The sequence below is a fragment of the Hylobates moloch genome, unplaced genomic scaffold (assembly GCF_009828535.3).
Source record: "Hylobates moloch isolate HMO894 unplaced genomic scaffold, HMol_V3 SCAFFOLD_18, whole genome shotgun sequence".
Lineage (NCBI taxonomy): Eukaryota > Metazoa > Chordata > Mammalia > Primates > Hylobatidae > Hylobates > Hylobates moloch.
The window spans coordinates 28974370-28991301 of NW_026652293.1; the positions used below are offsets into that span (position 1 = coordinate 28974370).

The window sequence follows — 16932 nt, forward strand, 5'->3', positions numbered from 1 at the left end:
ATATCATAAACATAATAAAGTAAAATAAAATCCCAGAGACTAATGTACACTGCAAGGAAACAAAGGATCAGAGATGCTCATGAGAGTCAGAAGATATTTCAAGCTAATTAAAATAGTGCTTGCCCTAGCTTTATTTTATGCACCAAGGGATGCAGGATCATATAGCAAAATGTGCAACTCTTAGCAGACCCTCCGTAAGCATTTGCTGATGGAGAGGATAGTGAAACAGATGTCCTATCAGTCTGAGCTGCTGATCCTCCCTAACACCATAAACTACAACAGAGAACTGTAGCTGGATTAATCTCTCAGAAACCTGCAGTTTACTTTCATGGTGCCAGATGACGAAAAAGAGTTAATGCCACTGATCCCTTGGCCCATGCACACATCTGAAAAGCACATGTGTTTTCATCATTGAATTGCAAAGCCTCAACTTCTACATAAATCCAGCATAGTCCACATTTTCAATCCAGTTCAATCCTTTAGTTTACTGCTAGCATGACTTGTATCTCAGCCTTAAGCTGGTTACTGAGGTAGATGTAAGGAAATACAACAAACACACGAAAGATCATGAATTCTCTAAGCTAATCATTAGAAGCAAACATGAGAATAGTTTTTTTTGTTCATTTGTTTTGTTTTGTTTTGTTGTTATTACAGAGTCTCACCCTGTCACCCTTGCTGGAGTGCAGTGGTGCGATATCAGCTCACTGCAACCTCTGCCTTCTGGGTTCAAGCAATTCTCGTGCCTCAGTCCTGAGTAGCTGGGACTACAGGCGTGTGCCACCATGCCTGGCTGATTTTTTTTTCTTTTTCTTTTTTTTTTTTTTTTTTTTGTATTTTTAGTAGAGACAGGGTTTCACCATGTTGGCCACACTGGTTTTGAACTCTTGACCTCAAGCGATCCACCCGTCTCAGCCTCCCAAAGTGCTGGCTGGGACTACAGGCATAAGCCACCAAGCCCAGCCTTTTTGTTTGTTTTGTTTTGTTTTTGGGATGGAGTCTTGCTGTGTTGCCCAGGCTGGAGTGCAGTGGCACAATCTTGGCTCACTGCACCTCTGCCTCCTGAGTTCAAGCAATTCTTCTGCCTCAGCCTCCTGAGTAGCTGGGATTACAGGTGTGTACCACCACACCCAGATAATTTTTGTGTTTTCAGTAGAGACGGTGTTTCACCATGTTGGCCAGGCTAGTCTTGAACTCCTGATCTCAGGTGATCTGCCTGTCTCAGCCTCCCAAAGTGCTGGGATTACAGGCATGAGCCACTATGCCCGGTCAAGAATCTTTTTTTTCAAAACAAAAAAGCCTATTCATATTTTGAGTGCTTGATTTGATATTTGAGTAAAAATATATTTAATATTCTTGGGATTGTCAATCATTTTAATAATGTAATGTAGTATTATAATACTTTGAAAAGATCTGAATCCTACAAATGGAAAAACTGTTTCCCTTAAAATCTAAATACATATCCCTCTTCCCTTCCAAAATAACCTCCTTCCTCCTTTTTTCCCCCTCCTTAATAAAATAAATAAAATTATCCATGAGATACTGATGTAAACTGTGACCTAAGATCCTTCTCTCCTTGTGCTCTGCCTCGGGCCACATTATTTCAGGTCTGAAGAGAGTCTGAGATGATCCAATGATTCAGAAAACCTGCTTCTATCCTGCTAGGCAGAGAGCTGCTCAAGGAAATAAGCATCTCTAGAGGAACGCCTTGACTATCTGAAAGTCTTCCTTCTGGAACTGTCAAGGTCTGTCTGAACAGCTCAAGATTAGGAAGTTCCCTGAAAACAAAAAAAGTAAACATAAAACCCTCTTTTGGGGGGGAAGGACTTAGTCTCATTCTCTTTCTCTCTCTCTCTCAATCTCTCTTTGTCTGTCTGTCTCTCTCTCTCTCACACACACACCCACACACACACCCACACCATAAAAGCTCTAAAGATGAAAACTACAACAGAGAATACCCAGTATTTTGTGATTTTTGTGACTGATGGAAAGAAAGATCTTATGTGTCTCTGGGCAAATTACTTACTTCACAGTGCCTTGGATCCTCGTTTATAAAATGATGTATGACCTCATGAATTTTGAGAGGGGCAGATGAGATGAGATGATCTATGTAAAGTGTTTAGGACAGCACCTGGCACATAGTAAGCAATCAATACGAGATAGCTATTGTCATTACCATCACTGTCATCATTATTATGTTATGGAATGGTGATGAACTCTAAGATGAGAGGGGCAGGGACAAGAGACACTAGAAAGAAGAGATGGTCAAGACAGATGAGAGGTAAATTTGGCAGCTTGGTGGTTTTCAGGAATTGTACCAAACATAAACGCGCAGACTGGATACAGACAAAGCAGGAGACAGCAGTTCTGCAGCAGGAGAAGTACATGCTCCCTGTACAGCACCTGCAAAGGCAGCCCTGAGCAGTGCCAGGGGTTTCTGCTGTGCTGGGGTAGGGAGGCCAGCCTCTGTGTGCCATATCCAAGGGCTCTAAAGGGAAAGACTATGTAAAGACAAGTCGAGGTCATTGAGCTCTCTCCTGCTTCATCATAGCCTCAATGAGCATGTAGCTCACATCTTCCAACTATTACACTTTTATGTGTCTGTCTCCTTCACCAGGCAGGTTTCCAAGGCCATGACCATCTCCTCATCATTCCTTTCTGTATTCCCTCCGGCACAACGTCAGGCTCATAGTAGGTCTGCAATAAATGAATGAATGGATGAATTTTCTTAGAAACTCCTTTTCATGAAGAGATGAGACGGCTTTTAAGGAAGGGAGTACCCCTCCCAGCCCCATGTCCTGGGTCACCTGCATGGACAATGACTTCTTCAGTTCATCACCAATAACTAAATTTTAAAATGTTTATCTGGGCCATCATAGAGAATGTTAAATTATGTTTAGTATATACTCCCTAAAAAGACAGAAAAGGAGTAATATGTAGTTTCATACCAGTATAATGGAATTCTGAAAGCTGTTAGCACTTGTATGATTGGCCCTAATCTGCCCCCCCAATTGTGCTATTTATTTATTACAACAATCATTTTTGGGGAACCTGATTAGTCCTCAACATTCCACTAGGGACCAGAGATTCCCAAATGAGTAAGACAACTAGACTCTAATGTCCATTTCCTCACTTTCAAATAGAATCTAGGGATATTCACTAGTACCTCTAATCTTGCCCATCTGAAAAAAAAAAAAAGGTTTTTGTTTGCATGTATGTTTTTGCTTAAACTTAAATCTTTGATTAGTTTACCATAACAAAGAACTATTTAAGGATGATGTCCTTAGAAGGCCAAATTGAAATTATAAATATTATTTTCAGGTAGCACAAATCAATGCCCCTTTAACCTACCACATTTAAGAAAAAGGCACCTCAGTTCTCATATTGCTCTCAAGAAACGCACAAGACTTTTGGGAACTTCATTGATTTTGTAGCACTTGGCCAAAAACACACTTTGTGCAATCATCCACTAAAGGAAAACAAAAAGCAGGCAACTGAGAGAAGAGACCCAGGAGGGCAACGCAAAGTCAGTTGAGTGACGGCCTCTCCCTTCTCATGTACCAGCATTCTACTGCCCTTGACGAGTTTCCTCGTTACTCTGGACTGAAGAGTCTTTCGACCATACCTACCATCATTTCTAGGATGTTTAATGGGGTTTGAGATAACAAAACATAAAAGTGAGGGCAAGATGCTCTTCCTTAACCTTGATGCCCTTCTTCAGCCACCGAAACACTATTAAATAACACATAGGGTTACAGGTTATGAGCTATTAGGACCTCACAAATAACCTTTACCAGAAATTGTAGCCTATTCTAAAATAATTATTTTAAATCAGCCAATGATCTCCATTTGAAGTAGCATCATTAGTGAACGTGGTGTTCTTTCCTACAGCAAAAAGGTACTTAGAGAAAGAGACCATAGTGACAAGCTCAGAAGTAGACAACACAGGCAGGAAGAACACGCCTGAGGCTGACCACCAGGAGACGGCAGTGCAGCGTCAAGATGCATCAGCCAGCACCTCGTGGTGTTAACACTCTTCAGAACATCACATCCACTTCTAGTCTGAGACATTAAAATTTGAAGTTTTTATCTGAATAGAGCACTAAAGGCGTGACTTGATGACACACTCTTTTATCAGAAAACAGTATAACAGTATTAGGGTAAATTGAGGATCTGATCACATTCTATTCTAAGGAGGGCTTTGCCCCAGCTGTCTGTCTCTGTGAGCCCTCCAGTGGGTGGCCCAGCTGTGGTGGTTACATTCCTGCATATGACAAACGTACAGCTGGCACACTGCTTATTTTTCCTGAATCTGGGATGATATCCCATCACCTCTATTACATCACTGCCATTACCACCCCAGGAATAGGCCGATAAAAACAAAAGACATGCATTTTCTAATTCCAAGATCTCTCTGAAAATTTAAAAGAATTTTTAGAATCTAAATTAAAATCTAAATTTGTAGATCATTTTCTGGACCAAGCCCCAAAACCTCTTACTTATTATTAATCAGTTTTTTCTATGCCCAGATTTTTATTTGTTTTCTGCTTTTTTGAAAGAGAAAAAACCTCACGTAGTCATGTCCAATGGAAATCAGGATGATCCTACTGGCTTTTCAATGCATCAGAATATGATTAAAAATTTCATCAAAAAAATTTTACTTCTAATAAATTATCACATTAATTTTCTAAGAGAAAGACAAATTAGCATTCCTAAAGCACAAATTCTGTTGGGTCCTTCCTCTGGTCCCAAATCCTCCATGATTAACTAATGCCTTTAGGGTAAAGTCCAAGATATACCTGGATTTTCAAGCTAGACATGACTGAGGTCAAGGTTCCTAATTTTACAAATTAGAAAACTGGCTGGCATGGTGGCTCACTACTGTAATCCCAACACTTTGGGAGGCTGAAGTGGGAGGGTCACTTGAGGCCAGGAGTTCCTGATCAGCCTGGGCAACATGGCAAGTTCCCTTCTCTCTTTAAAAGAGAGAGAGAGAGACAGAGAGAGAAAGAGAGAGAGAACTGAGACAGAGTTTAGATAACTTACTAGGGGTCCCCCAGGACCCAGCCCTGTTGACCCGCTGTTGCCTCTTCCTACTGCTCCAAGGTAGCTAAGCAACCTCTTCATCACATCAGGTGGGTCTCAAAAACCACTCTTCTTCCTCAATATTCTTCTGCTCATAGTCCTGCTTCTCCACTTCTGCTTAAGCTATATTTTCCCAGGAGGAAGTCTATACACCATTCCATGCCTTCCTTCAATTTGCTCTCTTTCCTAAACTCTTACTATGAGAGTCAAGTATTTCATATTTCTTAAACATTTCTCTCTAAATAGATACTAAGTGCTTTGAGGGCAGAAACCATCTCCTGTATTTGTCTCTCTTGCTATGCCGGGTGCCCTGTCAGGCAGAGAGCAGAAATTCAACAAATCCTCTTGAAAATGGTGAGCAGGGGACTCTTTTTCTTCTGCACCTGCCACAGGTGGCATGTACCACCGCCCTGCCTAGAAGGCACTCCTTCACCTTTGCCTTAATAACTTAAGGTCTAGGTAAGCTGTTCTTCCCAAAAAGTCCCAGCACACCCCATAATTACCCCTTCATAGCCCTCATCATAGTGCAGGATATTCTTACTTCCTAATTACCTGTCTACTGGGTACATAAGTAAGGAATGCAAACTCCTTGAGAGGCACAGACATATGTTTCTTGTCCCCTGTGGTATATCACCAGCTACTAACAGGGCTTAGCTCAGAACATGTGCTCAATAAATAAAAAATAAATGAATGCCTCCAAAAGAAAGTTTTAACTCCTTCTCATGGAATTCAAGGCTTTCCATCCATATTTCCAATCCTATCTAGCTTTCTATAGGCATCTTGCTCCAGCCAGTCTAGTCTCTAGCTACTAACCCCACTATGTACTTTCCTGTTCTCTGCTTAGTCTTCCCCTTAAATAGAAAGCCCTCCCCATTAATCTCCGTCTGTTATTCAAATTCTACCCAACCTTCAAGGTCCAGAACAAGTCTTATTACCTCTAAGAAATCTTGCTCCAGGCACTCAGATCTTCCCCTTCTCTAACGTCATCTGTATGTGTCTATGTGGGCCATTCTTCACCTATCCATGTTGCTACATGTCATAATTGTCTGCAGTTATTTTTCCATCTCAGTCCAACCTGGCTCACAGGGAGTCCTCTTCCTTCTGAAATTAGCATTTACTTCTATTTTAGGAAATAATTCTATACACAGCCTTGGAACATCTTCACTGTTGTTCTATATTGTTAACTTGTATGCATTGTCATTTATAAACTTTTAAGGCAAGTCATGGTTTTGATGTCTTTGATTCTATCCAATTCTTTGCACAAAATAGGAGATTAATAAACATTTCTCACCTGACATGTTGGTTAGAAAGCAAGTGTGTAAGATGAGAAACCTATGGAAATTAGTAAAAAAATAAAAACTTTTACCAAAAGTGCAGCTGAAAATTTGTAATTATTAGAGGCTATATAAAAAGGTCAAATGTTGAGAGTATAATTACACAAAGTAGTAATTATTCTCTGAATAAAGGTTATTTTTAAATAGAAACGTTTGTCCATATGATAAAAATTATGAATAGAAGAGAAAATTTAGTAGAAAAGGAGTAAAAAGGCAAAGAAAGAAAAAGATATACCCTAGACTGACATCCCAAGCCCCACCTTGAGATCACGAGGATTGGCCTGCAGCATGCACAACTGCATCAGTTGACTTTTATTACGAGTCTAGGTCATGGCTGAGCTAACGCCACAGCTCTACAAAGGCTTGACCAACAACTGCCTGCACACGAACACTATAATTCTTCTTCTTCTCTTTTTTTTTTTTTTTTTTTGAGACAGAGTCTTGCTCGTGTCGCCCAGGCCAGAGTGCAATGGCATGATCCGGCTCACTGCAACCTCCGCCTCCCAGGTTCAAGTGATTCTCCTGCCTCAGCCTCCCAAGTAAACGGGATTACAGGCGCCTGCCACCACACGGAGCTACTTTTTGTATTTTTAGTAGAGACGGGGTTTCACATGTTGGCCAGGCTGGTCTTGAACTCCTGACCTCAGGCGATCCACCCACCTCAGCCTCCCAAAGTGCTGGGATTACAGGCATGAGCCACCACGCCCGGCCAAACACTATAATTCTTCTGATGTTGGATGGAGAGGAGGGGGGAATCAATCTCTTTTACCTGGTTTGTAATAAACATTTTCTTACAATTACTTTTTGATGCACTGTATCTATTTAGTTTTATTTTATATTTCCCTGTATTCCCCCCAAAAAATATGAATAGCAGCTGCTTTCGACCATAAATAACAATTTGAAAACACAAATACTGTGTTCAAGGTTCAGTAATTCAGGGTTCAGTAACCTAGCAACAGAATGTCAAGAGACCTCCTAATCTGTGCCCTCAACAGCCAAATACCTATATACCTCCAAGACATGGGCCTGTAGATCTGCTACTCAAGTCAGGTTTGGCTCATTACAAATTGATATTGGCCGACGAGAAAAAAAATCACAAAACGCTGGAGACTTTTTGACAAGTTTCAAGAACTTGAGTGTCATGGGATATAAATAGGAAGTAGACTTGAAACCAGAGGCCACAAAGTTGCCAGTTAGGCTTTTGTCTTAGACTTGAAACCAGAGGCCACAAAGTTGCCAGTTAGGCTTTTGTCTTGGGAAAACCCAAATTAGCCAGCATCTTTAACCCTCTAACAACTAATACGGAACATATGTTTTGTATGCCCTAGGCTGAATACACATTTTTAACGGCAAGGAACAAATGTATTCGTTACTAGGTGTGTTCCATCAAATGAGGAAGACAGGAAGAAGGAAGGTGACACTTGAGTGTTTTAACAAATTAACAAAAGGTGAATCCTCATCTGTAAGGCATATTATAAGAAATAAAAGAAAGACCCATGTCCTCCTCCCTGTTGTTTAATTTGGTTTGGCTTATCAGCTCATCCATCTCACTGTAATGGACTCTGGTTTCTAATGGGCATGTATAGTTAAGGGTCCTTCATTTTTTAAAAGAATATAGATATTTTACTGGTTTTCCTTCTCTACGCAACGGTGAAGGTCAGGACATAGGAAAGCAGCATAACAATGTGTTTTGTTTTGTTTTGTTTTGTTTTAATCAACCATTCCAGCAGCGGCAAAAATAAATGAAATGTGGGAGGCTGTTTATTTGTACGTCAAAGAGAAAGTGAAATTCTCTATAGGGTGACATGATCATTTGTTTTCCCCAATGAAGCAAACAAATCAAATCGGAATAAAACAGGAGCCTACCCTCCATCATTCACGGTGTAATGAGTTCTTGCTAGATTAACCATTTTCCTTTCTTGTTATACTTATCCCCAAAAAACAGATATACAATGACATCAACAAAACAGCTAAAGGTCATCAATCTACAAGACAGGAAATGCAGCAGCCAGACTTAGATCCTTTCTAAACATTAGCTGACTCCTGGCCAGTGGCTCTGGTTCTGTAGTGCAGGAAATGGGCTCACTGATAAGACACATCTTTGGGAGGCAGCAATGATCAGGAGCAGATTTATCAGTTGCAGTGTCCTAGGACATGGAGATCCCTAACCCGCCAGGGCTCTCAACATTGCTTATTTGGTATGCTTAAAACCAAAAATCTTGGACTCATTGAATTTTGTGGTTCTTTCCCCTCCAACTCAACCACCCATTATTAGAAGCTGAAAGCTGAACACCAACAACATTCTGTCAAGAAGACCAAAGACAGTGTTTGGAGGCACTGGGGAGCCCTGTCCAATTGGCATGAGAACAGACCATTCAATGGAGTAGGTCAACACACTGCCTAGAAGGAACGGGCCAGTTCAAAGCCTGGTTGGCTGAGGCTCTGAGGTCCTAAGCAAGACTCAGGGGGGGGTTCCTGGGTCCCAGGAGTGAGGTGAGGTGCTGATACTGACAATACTGCCTCCAGCAGTGGTGCTTAGAGTTGAAGATGACGGCAGGTATACAAGCCACATTTTCTCCATAGCTAGAGGCAAGGAAGGACACCTGTCCTCAACGTCAAACAGTGATGGAAAGCTACAGAATTCAGAGCATCTGCTGTACCACAGGTACAAAAACAACTGTCACTTTACCACTTGCCTTTCACACACATTGGCTCTGTCTTATCTAGATTACTTAGAAGATACTAGGGAGGCCAAGTCGGGAAGACTGATTGAACCCAGGAGTTTGAGACCAGCCTGGGCAACATAGTGAGACCCCATTTCTTAAAAAAAAAAAAAAAGGAAGAAGAGAAAAAAAGAAAGAAAGAAGAAGAAGACGATGACGACGATGACGACAATACTAACAGCCCAACTCCAGATGCTTATCAAATCAATCCAGATGTACCATGCCCTAGTGAGATGAAGAGAAGCACTACCTTAGAGAGGTAGTCACCCCATTCTTATTCCCTCTGCTTGAGAGTAGAAATGTTTTATTTAGTAAACAGAAAAATCTATGAGTATTGATGTATGTTCAATGCTATTTATAACATCTCCAGCCTTAGTGCTTCTTGTTAATACATACACAACTCAACTTCTATTGAATGTCTACTGAAGCGTCATTTTATTTGTGATGTAAACATTCATACAGGAACAACCTTCTCCTGACAATGGGAGCAGTTGCTCAAATGAGCAGGGCAAACACAGGATTTGGGGGATTTACTGAATGGCTTTCCTCCTACCTCTTGCTGTTCCCTGCCCCCAATAAACTATTTCAGTCACCACCTACTAACAGGATTTTGAGTCAAATCTGTGGCTAAATGTCTACAGAAAAGCAGTGATGATTTCCAATCTGCCACCGAGGAAGTGTGTGTTTCTCCCAGGGTGCTTGTTGGCTCTGCTAACCTTGGCGTGGAAGGAGCCCGTGTGTGGAGTCCCTGTGGGGAAGGCCCTGAAGAACAAGAGCTGGAGAGAAATGGAGTGAAGGGAAACGGTGTGCTGGGCAGCTGTGGGAAGCTGAGGAAACTGGAAGTGGCCAGAGGAAAAGTGAGAGAAATAAAAATGGAAGCAAAGTGCATGGATGGATGCAAAAGCTTTTTGGGATGCCGTCCCTGCTAGGTCTGCTCAACCTCTTGCCTCAGCTGAAAGCACCTGTTTTCTAGGAAGCCTCTGTGGTCCATGTCCCTCCCAGGGCTCACAGCTCTTTCCTACACTTCCTACATCCTATCATTACTGTCCTTTTATGTGTCTTCTTTCCAACTAGACCATGAGTGACAAAAGCAGGGACTCTCTCTTATTCACTTTTTAAATAATCTGCCCCCAACTCCTAGCACAGAAGGTGTTCAATGCATGTTTGCCAAAGTACAGATGAATCATAAAACTGTAAAAGATGGTCACAAACAGATACTGGCCATAACAATTCTCAGCCAGCTTTGGGATACTAAATCCACATACAGTACAGCAAACAGTAATAAATTTCTGTTATGAGAAAGTAAAGCCATTTAGTCAGTGGGAAATAAAGAATGAGAGCTGCATGTAGTTTCTCTCAATATTCTGCAAGGCCAAATTGGGCACTTTTATAACTGGCATCAATTCCTCATGGGTACGAATTTAACAACTTGTACTCTTGTTATAAAAGTGTTAAGGCAAATCTTAAAAGAGTCTGGCTTACCCTTCACCCTCTCCAAGAACAACTTATACACTGGAAAAATATAGCTTATTCTGTTTGAGTGATGAATTCCTTTGAATGTCACGCTACTTACTAAATAAATTATTCTATAGACCACTTTCCTTTTATTCTTCTAGTAAAGATGGTAGAAGCTGACAAGAAAAGTTTAGAACCCTGGAAAAGTCCCTATAACCAGTGTTCCCCAGAAAGGGATCAAGATACGGAAAAAAAGTACTTCATAACAAACAGCATAATGCAATCTACATAGAAGGCAGTTAAATAACGTTTAAGTAGATATGATTACTATTGAGATATTGCTTTATGAAAAGACACACACAACTTCACTCAGAGTGGAAACACATTTGAGAGAATTACTTCTACAACACATAAATTTAATAATAAAGGTATAAATACTACCCTAATTTCTAGTCATTTAAATGTGCCACAAAATCATTTATTCAAGAGTTAATTTATCACCCTTTTTAGAGTTTTACCTTCACCATTTTATTACTAAACACAAAGTTTAATGCCCCTTCACCTCTGAATTAGTCTAAGTTTGATTTTTTAAAGATTTTTTATGGCACATATTTAGGAATGACTTAAAATTAACTTTGCTATGTGAAAATTTTGAAATATTTAATGATTAAGTGGCAACAAGCCAGATTATTTTAAAAGCCAGAGTTGGTATAAGTGAATGAAGAATGTTAAGTTGAAATACTTTTGGAGCTGTTTCAAATTATAGCAGAGTTGAAACCATATCCATTTACTATTCAGTACACATGTGCCAGATATAATATATAGTTCTTATGGCTTCAAATAATCTAGATATAGAAGTAAAGACATTAACTCCCTTAGATAAAAGTCCTTTTATCTAATTCCCTAAAGGGACCCAGCACAGATGAAAGAATAACTATGAGACTGTGACAAACCTTCTACCCCTACCTAGGATCTTTTGGTTGGACTCAAAAGAAGCAAATACTGCAGAAGATAAACAAAAGAGCAAATACCATTGGACTATCTGTATCTTACATAATAAAATAGTAAGAACTTCCCCCACCAGAATCAGTTATCCAGCCCCTTAAATACCTGGTCTAAAGCTCTGTAAGGGGAGGAAGGGAGTCCCCTCAGTCACATATCCCCCACACTTAGCACAGGACACTTAACATCACCTACAGAGCCAGAACGGGTCAGGTGAAGGAACGCAGGCTTTGGAGTCAGATTGGGGTAGAATCAGGCTGTACTATGTACCAACTATGAGACCCAGGGAAAGTTAATTACTCTAAATCTCAGTGTCCTCTTTTATAAAATGGGTATAATACTATCTACCTTACAGGATCATTCTGAGGATTTGAAACACTATCTACTAAGCAACTGCTATGATGCCAAGCACGTAGTAGGAACTTAATTGAAGATATCTATCCTTATAAATAAGTGTATACTTATCAGGAAGTACACATACCTTTAGATGATAAAATGGCTATTATTTCCTAAATGCTCTTTATACTTAGCTGTCACTCCCCTAAAAATGCCTCAGGATACTCAAAGCTGATGCAATCTCACTTTCTCTTTATTTATGTTACAGCCCATAGCAAACCAGACTGAAGAAAGAGAATAGAGAAGCAAGCACACGGATAGCTGGCAAGATACCCATCGGAGAGGCACCACAGAGCCAGGAGCAGATGCAAAAGCCCAGAATAGTCTGGAAAATGCAGTACAGAGACAGCAGCTTTCAATGACGGAGCCCCAAAACCAGTGTTCATGTGAATGATCACAAAGAGGTCAGATTGCCTGTGGTAGACTGACTCTGCTTAAGAAGCCGAGAGAAATAGAATCTATGTAAAAAAATATATATATATTTATATTCAACTAGTTAGCCTGGACTCCTTCCAGCTGGAATCCATGTCTTTTCCCTTTAGGTTCTCATAGCATTTTGCTTGCTTCTCCACGACAGAGCTAAGCACAGTCTGTTTGATGACGTTAGTCTACGCATCAGGAGAACACAAACCCCTCGAAAGCAGGTAACCAGTTTTACTCATCTTTGCTCAGTAAGTATTTGTTGAATATACCAATTTACTTTTCAAGATACCAGATGCAATTCTAGTCACTTCTATGTCAACAAGTTTCTTCCTTTAAGAATTAAGTTGGAATATTCTGTATCTTCATGGTTTATTGATTACACAGCAACAGCATTTATGGTTCATTTATTTACAACTTTAAAATACTCGGGGCACTATTATCATAATTATAGGGCAAGAGATAGTATCAAACCAAGCGATCACCATCACCTTCTCCAGAAAGCTGCCCCAGATACATTCTTCTGCCTGGTTTGGTTTTATAACTCCCTAAATGCTCAAACCATTTATTCATTTTTTTCGGTCAACATATACTGCTGCTGTGGGTCCAACATTATACCGAGCACCCCTGGAGACATCTAAGAATACATATATGAAAGGTTTTGTCTTCAATGAAGTGATTGTCAAAGATGAGCAAGTAAGAAACTGCAATATAATAAGGTAATTGATATAACTAGCATGAAGCCAAGCATAGGAGATAAAGTTACAAAGTGTGCCTGGATGGAGTCAAGAAAAACTGTGCAGAGAAGGGAGGATTTTAGTTGAGTCTTGGTGAAAGTTAACATGAAAAATATCAAATCTGGCACCTGTGCTATCATGACTGTTTCTAAAGAGGAAGAGTGGAACTAACTGTCTTTACCGTAAAAGAATATAAACATATCATAACCTTTCTGAAGGTCATCGAATTTCTATTTCATATTGTCTTTTTGCTGTTAGCTATGACAGTGAAATTACTTAACTTGGTTAATTAAAGAGGAAGTTAAATTTAAGGAAGAAGCACTGAAAAGAGATCAGATGTCAACCTGACAACCCACAGCAAGGAAGAATCGGAGTTTTAGTATATATACGCTTGTCAACCTTAAAATGAGATTCAGAAAATATAACTAAGCATAGAGTTGATTCAAGCACAAGGCTTGAGGGACAGGCACACAGAAAACACACACTCCAAAGGGATGGGGTCAGTGGTTCAAAATAGAGAAGCTGAGGTTTCACTTATATAGGCAGAAACAGTTTTGGGAGGATGGCAACATTTTCCCTACAAGGCCAATATGTACACTGCAGTGATCTGATTAGTATAGCTTGCTACATTCTACATTCCAAGAAAGGTTGCTTTAACATTCTGTGAGGAGGAGTAATGTTCTGAGAGGGTCTTACCTCTGGTGCCACTCAGTCATTCCTACTTATTTACAGGAAAAACCAGAAGTTGCAACTGTATACTCACATGACTCAAGCTACATAGCCACATTGCTCTCAAGGCTCAAAATAACGTTCCAAAGGCTTTAAGGTTTTTTTTTTTCATAATTAAATTTTATTTCACATTGATAGAAACCATGAAAAACATTTACATTTTCGCATGTTACAGCATAACATTTCAACGGAATATTTCTTGCCATAAATAATATCTTGCTGATTTGTAGATGTGAAATAACAGTTTATATTCTTCAAGGTAAAGAAAAGTGACATAGTAAATGATTGTTTAAAATTTTTAAATCCAGACATAAACATATGGCTTCATTATTAACATCCTATATAGTCCATTACTAAATTATTTCCATTGTTGATTAGCATCCATTTATAAAGATGCATTCTTAATGTTGTTTTGGTCAGCTGGAATACAGCAGAAAAATTAACACAGTTCAGAAATATCAAGCATACATTTTTGCTACATATTAATCTGTATGGTAACTACACTTTATGTATAGGGTTCTGACTAGCCTTTATTACCCATAAGTTTGTTTTCAAATAATTTTTACTAGTAATCTGGAAATTTTGACAATTTAAAATGATCGCTATTTTTATGTTTGCATGAAAAACTAATACAAAAAATAATTTGACTAAAGTGAAAATTTCAAATAAGTCCACTGGCAGATGAAAATAAAGCAAAAAATTACAACAGATTCCTCATCTTCTACAGTAGTTTGTTTCAAACGTGTACAAAGTAAACTCTATGCTATGAGAAGATGAAATCATCTTAGAAGTTAGTTTTTAAGATCAGTCTTAAAGATATTTCAGAACATACTAGAATATGATCTAATTATTCTTTCAGTTGTTTACAGAAAAATAAAACCACAGAATTATTCCTGTTACCTGGGTTGAAGATCCTAATAGCTAGGTGTAAATTTGGATAAGGTACAGTAATTTGAAATAAGTAGTGCATGAAGTTTTAATCTCTGGTTTCTCTATAAAGCATAAATAGATTTTAAATACCTTATATCTGTGACCCAGAATGTCAAATTACAGCATGTATTGACAGTAGCTGTCTATGGCAGAGAGGCAATATTTGGTCTGCTATGAAGGACAATAAAGAAAAAACAAACTTTTTTTTTTTTCTTGAGAGAAAAGAGTATTAAATAGAAATAATATCAGGGAAAATAAAAGCCTGGTCCCAAAATAAAAGGGCCATTAATTGATGAGAACAATTTTACTTTTTCTTGACAATAAACAGCATTATCCCTATTATTAGGAATAATGTAATACCACCTCATTCTTATTATGTATTACAATCATTATGTATATATGAACACATATATAAAAATACAGATACTGCATGGTGACTAAGCAATTTTGGAATAAATCCATAGACTAAGTCACAGCATGCATAAATTGTTTATATCTTAACTGCTCATTTATACCTGAACAAATTTTCATTAAGCATACTGCTAATTTTCAAATGATGTAATAAAAAATCTGGTGGCAGTACTGTATTATTTTGCTGAATTACATTTGAGAAAAAAGAAGCTACCTGCTTCATCTATTCTAATATAGTAGATCCTGGGTCTTCTTATAAGAATACATGTATAGAAACTTAAAAGATCATAAATTTCTCATGAGGAGACATTATTTGATCTGTGTCACTGGCATGTATTTGCAAAACATTTTAACACTGCAAAACATTCGAAATTCGAAGACTGGGCATGGGAAAAGGTTTATATTCTACTACAATGATGCTGGTGTACTTCTACACAAGGCCTCTTAGTGACGTCAATCAATTGGAGGTAGGAGTTTATCAATGAATTGCTTGACATCCATCATTTCCTGTTGACACGAACTGTGCATCATACCTTCATAGGTTTTAAAGGTCACATTGGCTGGATTCACCAATGTTTTCAGTTTTTCAACCATAAGAGAACCAAACATCAGGGGAACTAAAGGGTCATAATCCCCATGGCACTGGAGAACAGAAATATCTCTATTAGCACCACTGATAGGACCCTGTGGAAAGGAAGCCCGAAGTGGAAGCCAGCAACTGAGTGCAGTGACACCTGCCAGTTTCTGCTGCGTGGTAAGGGCAGTATATAAAGATAAAGCTCCTCCCTGAGAAAACCCTCCCAAAATAGTTCTGTTAGAAGGAATGCCATTCTTCACTTCTTGATCAATCAAAGCTTTTATATTTTCTGCTGCCTGTTTAATCCCAGATTCATCCTCCTGTGAATCTGGTGAAAGTCCAATAATATCAAACCATGAAGGCATAGCCATGTTCATATTTAATGTAACAGGCCTAACAGGCGCATGCGGGCAGATATATTTGATATGTGAACTTCTGATACCTGCAAAGGCTTCTGCCCATCCATGCCCAGTATCTCCCAATCCATGCAGGAAAATCACCACAGCAGTGGCCTTCTGGGTGGCGGGCACGATGGCGGGCAGCGGGGTTGACATGTTATTAACACTCTACACCTATACACAGAGAATTATACAGTTTCTTGATGGGTTTCTAGGGGCTACTATCAAAAATTTAACAATGAAAACCAAACATGAATAGTATTCATAATATCCCAAAGTCTGAATGTTATATATTCACCCATTCATGATCCCATTCAGCACATATTTATTCAGGCCCTGGTAGTGCCAGGAGCCATTCTAGATACTGGAGCTATGATGGGAACAAGGAATGAAGTTTTCAGTGGTTATCTGAAAGGTTATTTGAAATATCTTAATATTAGCAATCCTAGAAAGGTAATCATTGATGGCAGTATTTTCACGCTGTCCCCAAAGGAAAAAACATCTGTAAGGGAGAATTAGAAAAGGAGAGTTCCTGATTTGGGGATGGGAGGAGGCTGGATGTCTCTCAGCTACTTTCTAAGACTTTGTTTCTCAAAGTGTAACCTGGGGACCAACAGGACTGGGATACACCTGGGATCTTTTTAGGAATGCAGAATCTCAGCCCTACCCCAGACCACAGAATCTGCAGTTCTAACAAGATCCCAAGTGATCCCTAGTTATTTGTATGCACATTGAAGT

The 16932-nt window shown here is 39.2% G+C and overlaps 2 protein-coding genes across 2 annotated transcripts in view; both read right to left on the reverse strand.

The window, feature by feature from the left end:
• CUNH1orf21 (chromosome unknown C1orf21 homolog) overlaps positions 1–16932 on the reverse strand; it is a 254200-nt gene that overhangs the window by 166768 nt on the left and 70500 nt on the right. The window lies entirely within an intron of this gene.
• LOC116457906 (acyl-protein thioesterase 1) overlaps positions 15274–16932 on the reverse strand; it is a 31127-nt gene continuing 29468 nt past the window's right edge. The window contains exon 5 of the mRNA XM_058430496.1: positions 15274–16362. Coding sequence (XP_058286479.1) covers positions 15673–16362 — 690 coding nt within the window. The 3' untranslated portion in view covers positions 15274–15672. The remainder of the gene's footprint in view (positions 16363–16932) is intronic.